This window comes from Hoplias malabaricus, chromosome Y (assembly GCF_029633855.1).
Source record: "Hoplias malabaricus isolate fHopMal1 chromosome Y, fHopMal1.hap1, whole genome shotgun sequence".
NCBI classification, from domain to species: domain Eukaryota; kingdom Metazoa; phylum Chordata; class Actinopteri; order Characiformes; family Erythrinidae; genus Hoplias; species Hoplias malabaricus.
Genome location: NC_089820.1, coordinates 7,411,131 through 7,427,117, shown reverse-complemented (window position 1 = coordinate 7,427,117; position 15,987 = coordinate 7,411,131). Strand labels below are relative to the sequence as shown.

Sequence of the window (15,987 nt, the reverse complement as noted above, 5' to 3'; positions counted from 1 at the left end):
TGAGTAGCTCACTTTAAAGTTGATTCATTTTTAAGGAATCATTGCTAACACTTTGGAAATAACTTCAAAATAATTTAAAACACTGCTTATACAGTGGAAATGTAATCACATTAATTGGAAAATTGGAGGGAAATAGGATGTTTCTAATAAAATGCCCAGTGAATGGAAGAAATGTATTGTTTCTAATAAAGTGACAAGTAAGCGACTGTAGAAAGGGTGTGTTCCTAATAAAGTATTCAGAGAGCATCAGCAGATGAGAGGTGTTTAAAAAAAGTGGCCAGTGAGTGGAAATAGAAGGGGGTGTTTCTAGTAAAATAGTAATGTAATAAAAGTAGAAGAGAGTGTATCTAATAAAACGGCAGGGACTGGACAGGATCAATTGGCTTGGTATCATTTGGCCCAACTCTAACTGGAGTATAAAACAAGATTTTTTTTAGTATTATTTTCACAAAACCTTTCTGTTAGGACTGCTGCGTTATTTGGGTTTCTAATTATACACAATTAATAAACAGTGTCTGGAAGCTCCAGATGTTCTGAAAATAAAGCTAACATCAACAACTCCTCTCGATCGCCCTTAATCAGCGAGAAAAGCATCAAGACAATTAGGCAGCGAGTCAACCCTGAGAAAGACACTCCATTGTAAGGGATCAGAGCAAAGACACAGGCTTTGATCCGAGAGCTAACGTTATCAAGAGCACAATTAGTGAGACTGGGAGTGGGGGGGGGGGATAGCGACAGAGAGGGAAAAAGAGACAGAAAGAGAGACAGAGCAGTTGCCAATGGAGACAGATTATTTTAATGTCACTTCGCATGGAAACGCTTTCTCCTCATTGATTAGCACGCACTCAGAGAGCAGTTAGCGTGATGCTAAATCACATTAGCCCGTCAGGTTTGAGCTCCATGGCAAATTTCCTGCCGTTCTGGGATCCTTGCGGCTGTGGGGTGTAATGGAGGGGATTAGACAGTGGCAAAGACGGGCCTAGAGCAAGAGAAAAGTAGTTCCGCTGTTCCCAAGATGGGTAGCATAAGTAGCAAGTGGGTATGCTAATAATGAGAACTAGCGGCGGAAACAGCCACTTGCTGCGTCTACTCCTCAGTTTCAAATGTTAAAGAGCTCTGAGACACTAGGGGGAAAAACGTTTAAATATGATCCCATTCAACGTGCCACAGTCACTTATTCAATTTCTAGTACCAGAACATCCCAAAGGCCTAATTATATTGTATATTTCAACTTCCTTTTTTTTTGCTAAAACATTTCTCCCCACCTCCAAAGTTTAGTGTTAGTAGTTGGTTACATATCCCACTTCTCACAGTCTACCAAAAAAACATTCACTGATGATGAGGTGTGGGCTCTGCACCTTTTTTTGTTTGGGTCTACTTTTTTGCTCAACTCTTTTTCTCTTTCAGCCGCATAGTACTGACTTGCCCTAGGCTCCTTAGACAAGCTGCATTGGTACTGTTTCCTCAGCAGGGGGCACTAAGTGTTAAGCATTATAAGTCTCCTGCAGGCCTCAGAGTTGGTCAGAGTTACCGGCCAGACCTGTTTTTTTCTTCTGTTCTTAACTCCCACTCCAGCACAGAGGCGCCTTTCACTCCTTTCCTTTTCCCCACGCTAAGCTGAGCATGTTTTATTAGTGACATAATGTCACGCTTATGCTTTGCACGGTTCCCTAAACCACTTTTGCTCTCCGTCCGACGAACCCTCAATGGTTTAACTGTACATCTGCCATCAAAAGCATGGAGGGTGGGACAGACACTTCATCTGTAACTATTCCAACCGGCTTTCTAAATACTTTTCTGGTGCTGAGGATTCCCCTTTTAGGTATTCATGCTGACCAATTACTGAGCTCCACCACATGCTGTACGTAGAAACCATGTAGACATCTACTCATTCAGCATTTCCTCTGAATTCAATCAGTTAATTGGACGTTTTTCCAGAATCATTGGAAGGAGCACCATCACTCCAGAGAACACGGTTCCACTGTGTTACTGCCCAGTGGTGGTGGCTTTAAATTTTCTACCCCACACCATTTGAACATAGTAGTACATACATGTAGGTGTACAACTACTTTTGGGGCTATGAGTCACGTCTTAAACTGTGAAATTGTTCAAAGAAAAAAAAATGTATATGAATAAAATTAGCAGCTTAGAAGATGCAGTTTTATCCAGAGAGGTGTTGTTATAATAGTGTACATTACTGTAAGCCACTGCATCAAAATCTGGAGAATCAGAAGCTTATGATTACTAAAGCACAGTGAGGTTCTCACCATTTAAATTGTCAGTAGATGTATAAATGGCCAAATGATGGATGGATAGTCTGATGGCTCTTTGATTGAAAAAAAGAAGCGATAAGTATATGTTACTTCACTGAACAGAACTAAGTGAGAAGATAAAATCAGTGTCATTAGGAAACAATGCAAGTGACTGACTGAGAGAATGAGTGGCAAAACAGGATCACTGAAAGGCAAGAAAGCTCAAACAATACTAAACTGATAGAAAAAAAGGAGTAAAATTGGACATAACATAAAATACATTCAATTTATAAGATATATAAAATGTTACATAGCCGTAAACATCACTTACTCATGATTTAACCCCTTTCTCCTACACTACACTACAATAGAGCATTATTATAATGGTCACTGGAGAATAGAGGTGTGGTCAACTAATGGTACAGTACACTCATTTCACCTTCCTGGTTTTGTTCCATTTGTTTTTGAGTACAACAAAGCTTTTGTTTGTAAAGTCCCTATCCATAACTGTGGTAATAGAAATAGAACAGAACCAGCACCTGCTAATTCCACCATGGTCCACCCACCCTCTGTTTCCATTCACTGCCACGTTATAAGAAAAAAAAAAGTTGTTTTCCACAACTGACCAAAGTAGAAGCACCCTCCTTCGTCTCGGGGTTGGAAGAAGCGTCCTCGCGCCTGAGCGTGGATATCTGCTCCTTTCTCCACTAACAGCTCTGCGTAGTGTTTACAGCGCCGTTCTATAGCAATGTGCAGTGCCGTCTGACCTGTAACACACACAATAAACAAACAATTAAACAACCCAACATTGGCAGTTTCTTTTCATATTAATGCATTGAACCATCTCCAGTTAGTCTCAAAGGCATGGTAATTACATGTCCAATGGTTCTTAAACAGCCGTTTCATTGAGACAACTCAGCCACTTTAAAATTCATCCATTTCAGACACAGTTGGTATAACTGGAATGTCAAGCAGTGCAACTGCATTCTCTTAACTGACTGATCTCTGTTCAGTTCCTCTAGGATTAATGATCCCAGGTTATTACCTGATCTCACTAACGTTCACATGGCCATCAAATCCCCACAGCACTAACACCTAGTGTAAAGACTCAGAAAAGGCTGTTAGTGCAGCAAAGTTGGTGGAAGTAACCTCACACTGATTAACCTGAATTACGTCAATATTTAATTATATGAACATACTGAAAATGGAAAATCTGTCTATAGCTAGACATCCAGAAACATCTGCAGTGTAAATACCCTTAAAACAGATGTTGTTATAAATATATCATCAGTAAATATTTTTATCATCGGATTACCGTCACTGATAACTTATCAGAGAGAGCAGCTGCAGTTTACAGCCGTGTGCACTATCATTGCTTCCAGCAAAACAGGAAAATACAGCTCATCCTGAGCCGGTGTGCGGGGGATTTATCATATGTAGTTTGGTCTAAGTTTTTATTTGGACATGGCGTGTCTAAGCAGAAGTAGAGAGCCTCTGATGAAGAGCAGGCAACTGGCTAAAAACACTGTCCTATCCTTCTGAAAATTTCATTTATCAGACCAGTAAACAATCGCAATATGAGGGTAAACCGCCCACTCCATTAAACACAGCTAATAGATCCCACACACTGAAAGAGAAATCTGCTAAAGGAATCTATTTTATTTCAACACAATCTCCCCCTTAGTCCCAAATGAGCCAAGACATGAGCAGGTCCGAAAATAGCATCCGTGCAGCTCGCCCCATCTGCTTTAGTAGTTCAAGAAGCAAAAAGTAACAAGCCATATTTATGAATGACTATTGTTCTACGTGTACTTGTATAAAGTGCAAGAATCTAATTCTTGTGCTGTCCCTGAATGAGTCGGTTTATTTTCCAGAGCAGGTTCCTCAAGCAGGGCTGGCCATATAGATTTAGTACGAAATATCAGAAACACCAGGACAAATGGCTCTTTCAGAACATGAAGAAGAATCATTGAATATTTTAAATCAATTAAATTACAAATTGATCATTTAAATCCACTTTAAAGTAAAGAATAATATCCCAGACAATTTTTGAGCACAGTATCTGAGGTTCTATGAAAACGGTTATTTGAAATATTTGTGTTTTTCCGGTGCAAATAAACAATGCATGTCAGCAACAGTTGCACTGCTCCACAGCCCAGTGCTGGAAGGCTTTACACCCATTCAGTCAAATCTTGGCATCAGGCGTGGTCCCCTTAGGCCCATGTGCAGATGGGCCTCATTCCACTGGTGAAAGCTTTCCTATTGAGAATGTGCATGTTGTTTCTGAATCTTGCTAAAAAACCTTTCTGAGGTCTGATCATTTGTGATTTTCCTATTATTCACTGCCATTTTTCCCTGCATCCAATTCCATGCAAGTAACAGAAGAAAAAGCTCTTTTAGAAAAATCTTGTCTGGAATGGAGACTAAACTCCACCAAAGTTAATGGCCATCTGAGAGTAATCACATCCTGAGGAAGCTCCGCAAGAAGAGAGTATGCATTGCAAGTGATGGGCTCTCTCAAGAAATCTACAGCCATTTGAGGACGACTCTATCACTTTTTAAGGCAAAGATCAGAAATATAGATACAATAATTAAAAATGAACAATATTTATATTATAATTCAGAGAATTAAATACCTGACAATTAAGATACTGAATCTAAATGGTTGAATTGGAATGCAAAAGAACAGGTTAAATTGTTTTTCAGTTGGCCAATCCCTACATAACCCTTTCATGGCGACTGACATAAAGCTACATAACAGTCTACGGTTTATTTCGACAAAGCAACAGCTCTTACAACAGTTCTTAAATGGATTGGTCAGTTTCACTCAGAAAGATGCTACGACTACTGCTGTCTGATGTGTTAATCCTTTATAGTTGTTTAGGAAGGAAGATGTCAATTGTCATGAAAGGCTCTTGTAGGGGTTTATAAAGTCTTATAAACAAAGCCTTAAAACAAAAATAAATAAATAAATAAAAAGAAACTGTGACATCAGATTGGGTGTGTGTCAGTACTGGCAAAACTGAATGTACTCACCTCCAGGCCCAGAACACAAACACGCACAGGAAAACTAGACCGTGTCCAAGTGTTGATTTTACTGAGGAGGGTGGAGGCTACAAGCAACACTGAAACTCTTTCACTAAACCTGACCCTTCTCTCTCCCTCCCTCTCTCTCACAAACCATTAAAAAAAGGTTTTGTACAGAATCTCTCATACATCCATGCCATTAGGTGTCAGTGTAGTAGCTGTTTTAACTGTTTTTAAAGGCTGTTAAATATCACTGGAGAAAATGCCCCTGTAATATTAGTGTTATTCGCATGCATAAAAGTGCTGGTTACCACGATAAAAGACATCTCTGAAGGGTGTGTTGATGAACTCGTTCAGTGTCCCTGTCTTCTCTGCAATGTCCACCAGCAGAGGGATGGTGCTGTTCTTCCCACTGTACAAATTCAGCAGAGCTTTGGATAAACATGTCTTCCCTGTGGATAGCTCTGAGGGGAAAAAAAAAATCAACAGAAATCAAAGGGTGAAGGTACTAGATGATAAAGTGTCAAATAGCCTTGCAGTCCCTGAATAAACCAGTTTATGCTCCATAGAGTGGGTCCCTCAGAAGGGGGCAGCCAGGAATACTATAGGATCTGCAGGCCACAAGTTGCCCCTTTAGCATACTGCCCTGCATTTTATCCAGACAGGAGGATGCTGGACATTACATTCACAATCTCAGTCGATACTATTAATAAACGCATATCTTTAGTTTGAAAATCCAGTGGTGACACATCCTCATAGATATCCATAGGGGAGGCTTAACCCATGTTGTCTAGAGTGGCTGACTAATGTTTTCAGCTACACTGGTGCTGGTGTGTGTGTGTGTATGCTCCAAAAGACCCCCAACCAGTCTCAGGAAGTTTGCTGTGATTTCTCACTCCCATATGTGACGTTTTCCCAGTGGCATTTGGAGCAGGACGTAGACAGTAATGGGGGACAAAAAAAACACTACATTGGTAATGGTAATAATGTATATAAGACTTGTAGAGACCCTGCTTTAATTTGCATCTATTAGCATAGGTGTATAATGCACAGCAGCTTCCTGTGGAGCTATGGAACTGCATTCTCGGGAGTGATAGAGTGCTGGAGTCTATTGATAATATTCAAAACATTTTGCACGTGTGTGAGGAAGCTAACAGCTATGCATTAACTTCCACTTCTTGTTAGCAACATTCATTCATTCTTTCATTGTCTGTAACCGCTTATCCAGTTCAGGGTCACCCAGTTCAAATCTACATTAAGTAAGTGGCAATTTCTCAAAATGTCTCCATCTCAGCATTCACCTCTGAACTCCTCATCCGTTATCCTCTTGTTTGATGTCTTGAGATATTCCAGGAAACCATCCAGAGACTGTGGATCAGCCCTCGACACAGCATCAAACAGCGTGGAGCGGTTAAATACCTTTAGCACCTTTGGGGGTTCAGCAGACCCCTCATCACATGAGAACTCATTCTCTGTCTTCCTATGGACAAAAGAGAGAACGTGTTAAGAGTTTTTAAGGATAAAACTCAGAAAAGTAGATTTTCTGGCACTTTGCACCAATGCCAACTGAATGTAGGTCTTTGTGTTGAGAGTCTGGGAAGAACACTTCTGTTTGGTTACATCCAACAGTACACCTTCAATACACAGTGTTGTGCTTGTTCTTATACACAGGAGTCTAATTACATAATGATCCAGGAGGAGTTTAGTGGCACATCACAGCTTTGTAGACACACCCAACAATTTGTTAATCCCACTACACCGGTCTAAATATTTAATCACAATATAACTTTGTTACAGTTGTTTTTAAAGAACATCCTCCTAACAGTGGTAAAAGTAGATGCTTGCTGTAATACATATCTAGAAAGCTTGTTGTCAAGAGAAGCAGCCTGATCATGCAGCACAAAATCAAGCATATGTTTGCATGGTATTAAGGTAAATGAATGTGGTCCAGACAAAATACCCACCAAATACGGAGACATAAATGAGACTTTAGTTTATATATATTTCATTTATACACACAAGAACTTGAATTTTACATAATGCCATTTAAAAGCATGTATCTCCCAAAATAGTAACTTTACAGGAGAAGAAAACTTCTTCTTAATTTTCTATGGAATTGAACGTAACAGATTTTATTGGTTTTATTCACCATTAATATTTTTTGAATGATGTGAAGCTGCTGTGTTCAAAAATAAATAAACCAAAATGGAGAAAATTAATTAATACTTTTTAATACGGTCTCATTCACTTATGTGTTGTAATAGCATATATTAGTATATTGTATATTGCATAGTATATTGTCACTGTCCAAAGAAAAACATTCATCTCCAAATGTGTGACTATAATAGAAGAAGAAAATTAAACCTTAACTTTCAATGGAAATCAATGTAAAAAAAATAGCTTAATTAGTTAATTTTGGAGCCTTTGTATTGGTCCATACATTTTCACACAACGTGAAGGATATCTGCTGTGGTTAAATGATGTAGTAAACCAACAATCCACAAAAATGGAGATATCTGTTCTTTGGACAGTGACAATATGCACCTTACCGCTGCATTATCAGGCTGCTTTTGTTGGAAGTGCTTGCAAGGAATAGAAACAAACGTTTCTTATTTTTGTCATCAAGCAAAACATTTATCCCAAAACCAGTCAAGATTGTTTTTAATCTCCCAGCATTAAGTTACACCCAAAGGCATATTTTTGAATAAACAATGAAATATATTGCTTCATAATAATAAAATATAACAGCCTGCTTAAAATTTTTAAATATTTTTCTAACTTGTCAAAATAACATTTTTATTGTGGGCAGTAAAAGCACCCTAAAAAGCTAGTTGAGTGTAAAAGTATTATAGAGTTCTTCGTGTTCAGAAACAGATAACACTAAGCCTCTACTATAAATGCAGCAATGAATTTTCAGCATTCAGTGTGAAAGTAGCTTCACTTTCCATTTTTTTCTGGTAGCTAAAGTTCACTAAATAACACAGTGGCCCATCCACTACCTGCCTTCTTTAATGCTCTTGATGGCTGCATCAAAACCTCACAGAAATATTTATCTTCTCTAAGGACTTCCTAGAAGAATCGTGCTTTTTTAAGCAAAGGGAAAACAAGCTACATCTTAATTACCTTAATTTCAGAAGAAAAATAGAGAAGACCCAGTAGTATTTGTAAATGTGTTAGGTAATTGTGATGTCACTAAAAAAGAAAAAAAAAAGCCAGATTTTGCCGCCTATTGTTTATGGAGTGAATTATATGTTTAAAAATGTTCCTTCACCATGATATAAGCCCTGTAATAGACACCATTCATGAAGTGTGTAAATGAAGTGTGTAAACACAGCAAAATACTGAGTGTTTTAACGGTCAGTTTGTGTCCAGCTCAGAGTTCCACCCTGAACACCTTCAGCTCTTCAATACGTGCTTTTACATGAAGGACGTCCCACACGTCCAAAAAACCCTCAGTGCAAACATTACCTCAACGGCTCGCAGGGAAATATACAGGACCCACCCATAGCATAAAGGCGTTAGTTTCAGCAACTAAACAGACCCCTGTATTCACTATTTTACTCCCTTCTAGCTACACCATACACCAAGGTTTTTAGACCCCCTGATCTTCTGAAATGAAAGGCCTCTCTACAGCAGTCAAAGCCTACTCTTCTGAGAAGGTTTGAGTCTAGATATCGTAACATTGCTTTAGGTGTCTTATTGCATACAGCCCTCTAAAATACACATTAGTGCAGTCAGGTGCTAACATTGGATTAGTTCTGGCACTCCACCTCATTCCAAAGGTATCTGATTGTGCTCCATGAATCCATATATCACAATTCCACTGCCTCACAGCCTAGTTCTGGGCAGCTTTATACAACTTCTTGCCGACACTTGGCCTTGGGCAAGGTGGCCATAGGACTATGTGCACTCACTGTGTTCAAAAACATTCATAGACTGATGGCAAAATCAATTTTTCAACATTAACTTAATGCACGCTAAATTGACCACATATCCTCCACCAAGAGAACTACTTCCTCATCTGAGAATCTGCTGCTCTATTTTCACACAAAAACATCAACAATCCCAGCCCCTGATCTTCAGTAGATACATTTCCTATATATGATGATAACGATGATTCACAGTAATGGCTCCTCTAGGTTAAACATAGTTTTGTTCCTTCAGTCCCATTCTGCATAAAGGAGATTTGAATTACAAATCAGGTTGAGAACACTGAACTCTTCTCAGGCTTCAAAACCCAGCTGCTTCCCTCACCTGACCACAGTATGGCACCATCAACATCTCTTTCCTTCTGTTACCAAACATGGCTTGGCATTGGACATCCCATTCTAAATGTTCTTGATATATTTAATGTTAAAGTACGTAAATGCCTTTGTTTTAATGTCATCTTATTTTTTAATAACGGAATATAAACACGCTTGAAAAATCAATTGGAGTTTCTATTCTTTTTATCAAATCCTGGCAGCCTTCAGGCAGCCACAGTTACTGCTGTCACTTGTCACTAACCCACAGCAAAAGATCCACACATAAGTTCCAAATGTCACGCAGCACTGTGAAACTGTGCTGTGACATTTTCACAGTGGGTTAGTTAACAGTGTGTACCCCTTTACAGCGACCCTCATACAAAAATACATGAGAAAACCAGTGGGAGGGGTACATGTCAATCCTTTTCTACTGCAGCCAATCAGATACTAGATTTTCATTGTCAATCACACTATATTAAGCCAATCAACAACAGGAGTTGTTTATCGTTTTCCACTGCAGCCGCTGGTCTTCAAACTTCTTCCAAATGAAGTCAGTAACTGTGGTGATATTGGCCAGAATTTAGTGGGCAAAACATGAATTGCCAAGGGTCATCAGGATAGGGACACCACAGTATTATATTTATCTGCTGAGTGTTAGACATTTAAAATCCCCCCAATCGGTACTTGCACCAAGATCAATTCATGGTGATGCCATAACCATCTGTACCTGGGAATCCAAAAGACTATAACTGAATATAAATGTTAGCACCTGTTAGCTAACGTAACTGAATTGTCAGTCATTGTTTTCCACCAAGCATACTGAATGTCAGTGTATCAGAAGAAGCCTGTTCGAGCCTTCACCTTCCAACTTGTTAGCACTGTGTGATCGGCAGAGACTTAACTTTTGGATGGGTTTGTTTAAAAGAGATCTAAGCATTGCACTTTTTCAAACTGCAAAATGTAAATAAAAAGCCATAGGTTTTCCTCACCCTCGTGGAATTTTTTTCCTGCGTCGTTTCTGGTTTCCCCGGTATGTGCCATAGTCGAAGAGGGAGTCCATTGGAGCCTTTTTGGGCCCCGGAGCAACAGGGGACTCATAGATAGTGGTCTCCAGTCGATCCATAGGGTTGGAGATGCCCTTCTTAAAGGCTTCCTGGAATTTGTTGCGGAAGTTGTGGGGGTTCCGTGAGTGTTCCGGGGCTGATGGGGATCCCTCTTCTCCATCCAGAATTCCTGCCACAGAGGACAAAGGGAAGGATGGTTCTCCATCCCCCAAGCCATCCCGAGATTCTGCAGCATCCGGACTGGCATTTGACATGGAGGAGTTTGCCTCAGACCTGGCCAGACGATATCGCCGCATTAATGTGGAGGAATCCTGTCAAAGAAACAACACAGAATTACCATTAATATTAAAAACATGACAATACTTCTTCAAGTTTTCTTTAAAGAACCATGAACAATTTGATCTGCTCCCTTCAGAAAAAGTGCTATAAGGTAAAACGCAATTTTTAATAATTCTTTTATTCCTTTTTCAACTTCTGGGATGAAATTCTGTAATTTTCTATGACACTGGATTTATGATTTTTGTTGCTCATATGTTCTATGTTATTATGTTTAAAAGTAGGTGGGTGAGAATTTTGGCATTTAATCGTCCACATATTAATATTTAATTGAATGACTTTCATAAGAAATTCCTACCTCAGCTGAATGAACTACAGACAATAATCGACAGGTGTCACTGTGTCTTGTCTCGTCTTTCTATTCAGAGCCGTGTTTGACCTACTTTGTTACTCCGCTTGTCAAAATGAAAAATGAGGTCATGAGCAACCTGACAGAACTGGAAAGGGTAATAACAGGACATCAAATCTTAAGATCACAAAATATAAATATCCATGGAGCCTGGGGGCAAAGAACTGCCTGTTGGAGATATTGAGTGAGTTTTACCACAGTTTTGAGGTTTTGGGAAAAAAAAGTGAAGAGAATTGCATGCAGGTTGTCATGAGACCATTTACATTTATTACTGTAAAATATTGCGTCATCAACATTCCATATATTAGAGGGTGACAGAGCATATACAGTATAATATCCTGGTGAATCAGTTTTGAAATACGGATCTCCACAAATTCACATAGACTCACAGGCGTCCTCACCTCATTCATTCCTCGAGTATTGCCCTGGTGCTAAATTCCACTTTGAGTGACTGGCCAAAGATGAGGCTTCACTCAAAGTTCTGGACTGAGCTGCAGAAATAGAAAGCACACATGATCTTTTACACAAAAGCTACAAGTTCCCCCTGTATTTTATTTTATTTTTTTGGTTCCTGTACTGCTACACCATAAAGAGCAGTGGGAATTACAGAGTTAATTCAACAAGTTCATTCTGTGACAAACCTTTGCTTTAAATGAAAACAAATCCCCACAAGCAAAGGATTAGGTTTCTTAATGAACCCTGGATTTCTCTTTGACAAAAAATAAAGGGACTTTGCTAATCTTACCCAAAAGTTCAAGTAAAGAGTTAAAGAAACCCTTTTAGTCTAATGTTCAAAGTACGTTTTATTTAAAAAGAAAAACAACATTAAAAAGCTGAGCATTAGACTAAAACATTTTTTGTAAAACTGTTTTAAAAGTTTTGGGTAAAGTTAGCCACAGTTGTGGGAATGTGCCCTGCTAGCTGGGTTAGCTTCAATGTTTTTAACTAAATTATTGCTTTAGAGAACTAACTGTCTGCTGAACATTGGCTTTGGTTAAAAGGCTAGCTTGTATTTTGACTTATTTTCTGAAAACTGAACAGTCTGGTGTCATTTAAAGATTTTTGTTTACAATCCAACACAGCATCAGTGCATATGCACTTAGCCTTTACTGGGCCTGAAGTAGCATGCTAACCCACACACACATCAAAATAAGGTGAATTCTGTTCTTAGTTCTTAAAGCATGAATGATGTTAAAGTCACCTCAGATGACTGGAGCGAATCTGACTGTGCTCTAATGAAAAAAGCCTGAGTGGCAGTAAAAGAATTCTGTCAGATTACTTTCAGACACCTAGAATTCGAAACATGTTGCTACAGTCTATTGTCACGCCCCAGTTTTAATGCTATGTTTACGCTGGATGTTACAACATTGCTATGAGGATATGATAACATTCAGCCATGAGAAGATGTTGGAATATTGGTTCTGACACTTTAACTGAAACCATTGGCTAGAGCGGACCCAACACATTAGATATTTCCATTCTAATACTGAGGTATCTGCAGATATCGATCATTGGCTGTTCATATCATTTTCTTGTTCACTTAATTCATTTCAGTGACTCAATGGCAACAGTGTGAACAAAAAATCCAGACATCTCTGTCCTCTGCTACTTCCTCTAGCACCTCTTAGGGAATCCTCAGGCATCCCCAGGTCAGACGAGATATGGTGTAATCATTCCAGTGAGCCTTGTGTCACAGGGCCTCCATTCATTTGATCTTTTTTTTTTTTATGCTTCTTACACCTCCAGAGGGACATGTCCAGGGGTGGTTCTTATCAAATGCCCAAACCACTTCAACTGGCTCCTCTCAATGCAAAAGGAGCAGCACCTGTACTCCAGACACCTCTTAGACTGCAGAGCTCCTTTATTTAAGTGTTAATTTTATTTGTCATACTTGTTGGGGTCTACTACTACTCACCCTGAGTCATTATTGACTGGATTACAATCCTGAGCCTCATGCTGCATGTTTGCACTGCCTCTCACACATACTCTCTCACACACACACACTGCAGATTTAGGCTGCTCCAGTCTTAGAAAATGTTTTCTGATCAGTATTATGATTTTATATAAATTTTCCCTTAAAGGACCAAAAAAATCCATAATATGCATAAAATAAGCAATATGTGGAATATTTTCTGTGGCACTATAAAATGTACTGAGTTATTGCAGGCATCTCCCTGTTGTGAAACCACTTTGATGCCCCAAAACATCTTGTACAGATTTAAAAATCCCCAACTTTTGAAACAGCAGCGTACATTGTTGTAATTCCTGGTTGTGAAGGTCTAGTTTACTGGATGAGTTCATGACTAATCAGCACTGTTCCCATTCTATTCCTAACTCCCCTGGGACTTCGAAAACACACAACCCGGTCATCAAAAAGCTCAGGGACAACAGAACGCCTCTGCCTCAAAAAAAAAAAAAAAAAACACTGTGCTGATCCTGCTGGTTCCCAACATTTTAAGCTACAGAGAAGTGTTACTCACAACCAAGAGAATAACCATCATTCAGGAATCTGTCCTTTGCACTAAGGGCTATATCCTGTTCAGGCTTGTCCCGAGAGATTCGAAATGTGTTTCAATCCTTCCTGCCCAGAAAAAAACTGGTGTAACAGGTTTTTTTGTTTTTACTTTTTTTTGGATCTGGAAAACAGTGGCCAGAGGAACTGGTGTAATGTTACACTTCCACAAACTTACCTGCAAAGGAAGTTCCAATGTGCCCTGTCCAAGCCCAAGGACTGTTCCTGCCTTGTGCAGTGATTTAGGGTATACTCCAGACACACCAAGCCCCTGAACTGGGTGAGTTGCTTACAGGTGATGTGGTTCCAGTGGTTCTTAGTCTCATAGTTGTAACGGATTTACACCCACAGACACACTTACTGCATGTTGGCTTGAGGTTTTGCCAAAGTATTTCAGAAAAATACAGAAAAAGAAATCCTTTTTAAAGACTGGCCAATGCAAGGACTTTATTGAACACTGTATGCTGCTTCGTAACCCCAATATGGCTTCACTGATCACAACATTGTCTTTTGATCTTACCTGCCCACTCCGGCAATCTACAAGCTCCCACCATTGAATTTAAAAGCTGCTGTCCAAACACAGCTGCAGCCAGCCAATAACGCCTCTGCCCTCAGTGAGATATAATATATTATATAAGGACTGGATTCCTGGGCTGAATCACAGTGATAGTTTGGCAAAAATTCACAGAACTCTCTGAAATATAGTTGATCAGCCAATACATGCTGATTTCTCCCATGTGGAGGTTTCAGAGGCCTACAGAGTCTAACAAAAATTGGCAGATAATTTCTTTCAACTACAGAGAGGATCAGGAAAATACACATAAAGCAAATTAAAACACTTCTCACTAATGTTATTCTTTCTTCCGGATGGAAGAGCAGTGAGAGAAGGACCAGAACGCCTTCTCAGACCGAAGATTTACAGTATATGTCCACACTGATATGTCCAACTATAAGAATACAATTAGAACTACCTTTACATGCAACTTTACACCACAGGGTGTTTCACAGCAAAGTAACTTTTAAAAAATTATCTTTTCAAACTGCCACTGAGGCATGTCACCAGAGAGTTCAACACACAATCCACAATTAGAGCACAACACCGGTTGTGAACTGCTAAATAACAGACAGCGGCATTGACTTGCATGAGAGGATACTTGTGGATACCTTCTTTAGCAATAAACCAGCATGTAAACATAGCCGAAAAAAGTAACCTTATCACTGTGTTCACACAAATACACTATATTCCCAAAAGTATTCACTCACACATCCAAATGATTGAATTTGGGAGTTCCACTAACCTTCCTGGCCACAGCTGTATAAATTCAACATATTAACATAAAGTGTCAATTCATAAAATGTCCTCACTACTAAATATTCCACAGTCACCTGTCAGTGGTATTATACCAAGAGATTTTTGATCATTTTACGCTCCCCATTTTGGGGATGACCCCTTCCTGTTTCAACATGACTGTACACACACAAAGCAAGGTCCGTAATGACATGGATGAGCAAGTTTGGTGTGGAAGAATCTGACCTCAACCCAAAGAACATCTTTGGGATGAATTAGCGTGGAGACTGAGAGCCTGGCCTTCTCCTCCAACATCACTGTCTGACCACACACATGTGCTTCTGGAAGAACGGTCAAAATTCCCATAAACACTCTCCTAAACTTTGTGGAAAGCCTTTTCAGAAGAGTTGAAGCTGGTATAGATGCAAACAGTGGGCCGACATCATAACAAACCCTATGAATTAACAATGGTATTTCGGTCAATTTCATATGTGTGCGAAGGCATCAGAGCAAATACTTTTGGCGATAAAGAGTATATATCATTGCTGACTGTTGATATAGTGAGGACAACACTGTCAATCAAATCCACCAAAGCAAACGAGAAGGAAATCTTTGCCTCCTGTTAGTAAACCCATGTGTAATGCTGTTCCTGTTCTTTAGATATCAGCGATAGCTCATGCGTTGCTCTCAGGGAACAAGGAAATCAAGACTTCCTAAAGGCCCAGTATGACATTCTTCAGTCCCTCAGAGACGACCCCCTCTGAACTTCCCATACAGACGGGTCTGTCCCGAGGTGATGCTGTGGTCTCTGGCTATGGGAATGACTCAGAGAGAGTCCATTGCTGAGCTGTGTACAGTCATCTCCAGCTCTAGCCACATTTGAAGACCAGGGCTTATATGCCCCATAGGACCATG

General features: G+C 39.6%; 1 protein-coding gene across 2 annotated transcripts in view; it reads right to left on the bottom strand.

Moving 5' to 3' along the window:
- Positions 1–15,987, bottom strand: part of LOC136679095 (transient receptor potential cation channel subfamily V member 4-like) — a 30,332-nt gene that overhangs the window by 12,683 nt on the left and 1,662 nt on the right. The window contains exons 2-6 of one of the 2 annotated variants that reach the window (XM_066657389.1): positions 11,674–11,763; positions 10,513–10,898; positions 6,581–6,759; positions 5,591–5,743; positions 2,879–3,019 (exon numbers count right to left, since the gene is read on the bottom strand). In XM_066657389.1, the coding sequence (XP_066513486.1) occupies positions 2,879–3,019; positions 5,591–5,743; positions 6,581–6,759; positions 10,513–10,898; positions 11,674–11,682 (868 nt within the window). In that variant the 5' untranslated portion in view covers positions 11,683–11,763. The remainder of the gene's footprint in view (positions 1–2,878; positions 3,020–5,590; positions 5,744–6,580; positions 6,760–10,512; positions 10,899–11,673; positions 11,764–15,987) is intronic. The other variant, XM_066657390.1, reaches the window with a different exon arrangement.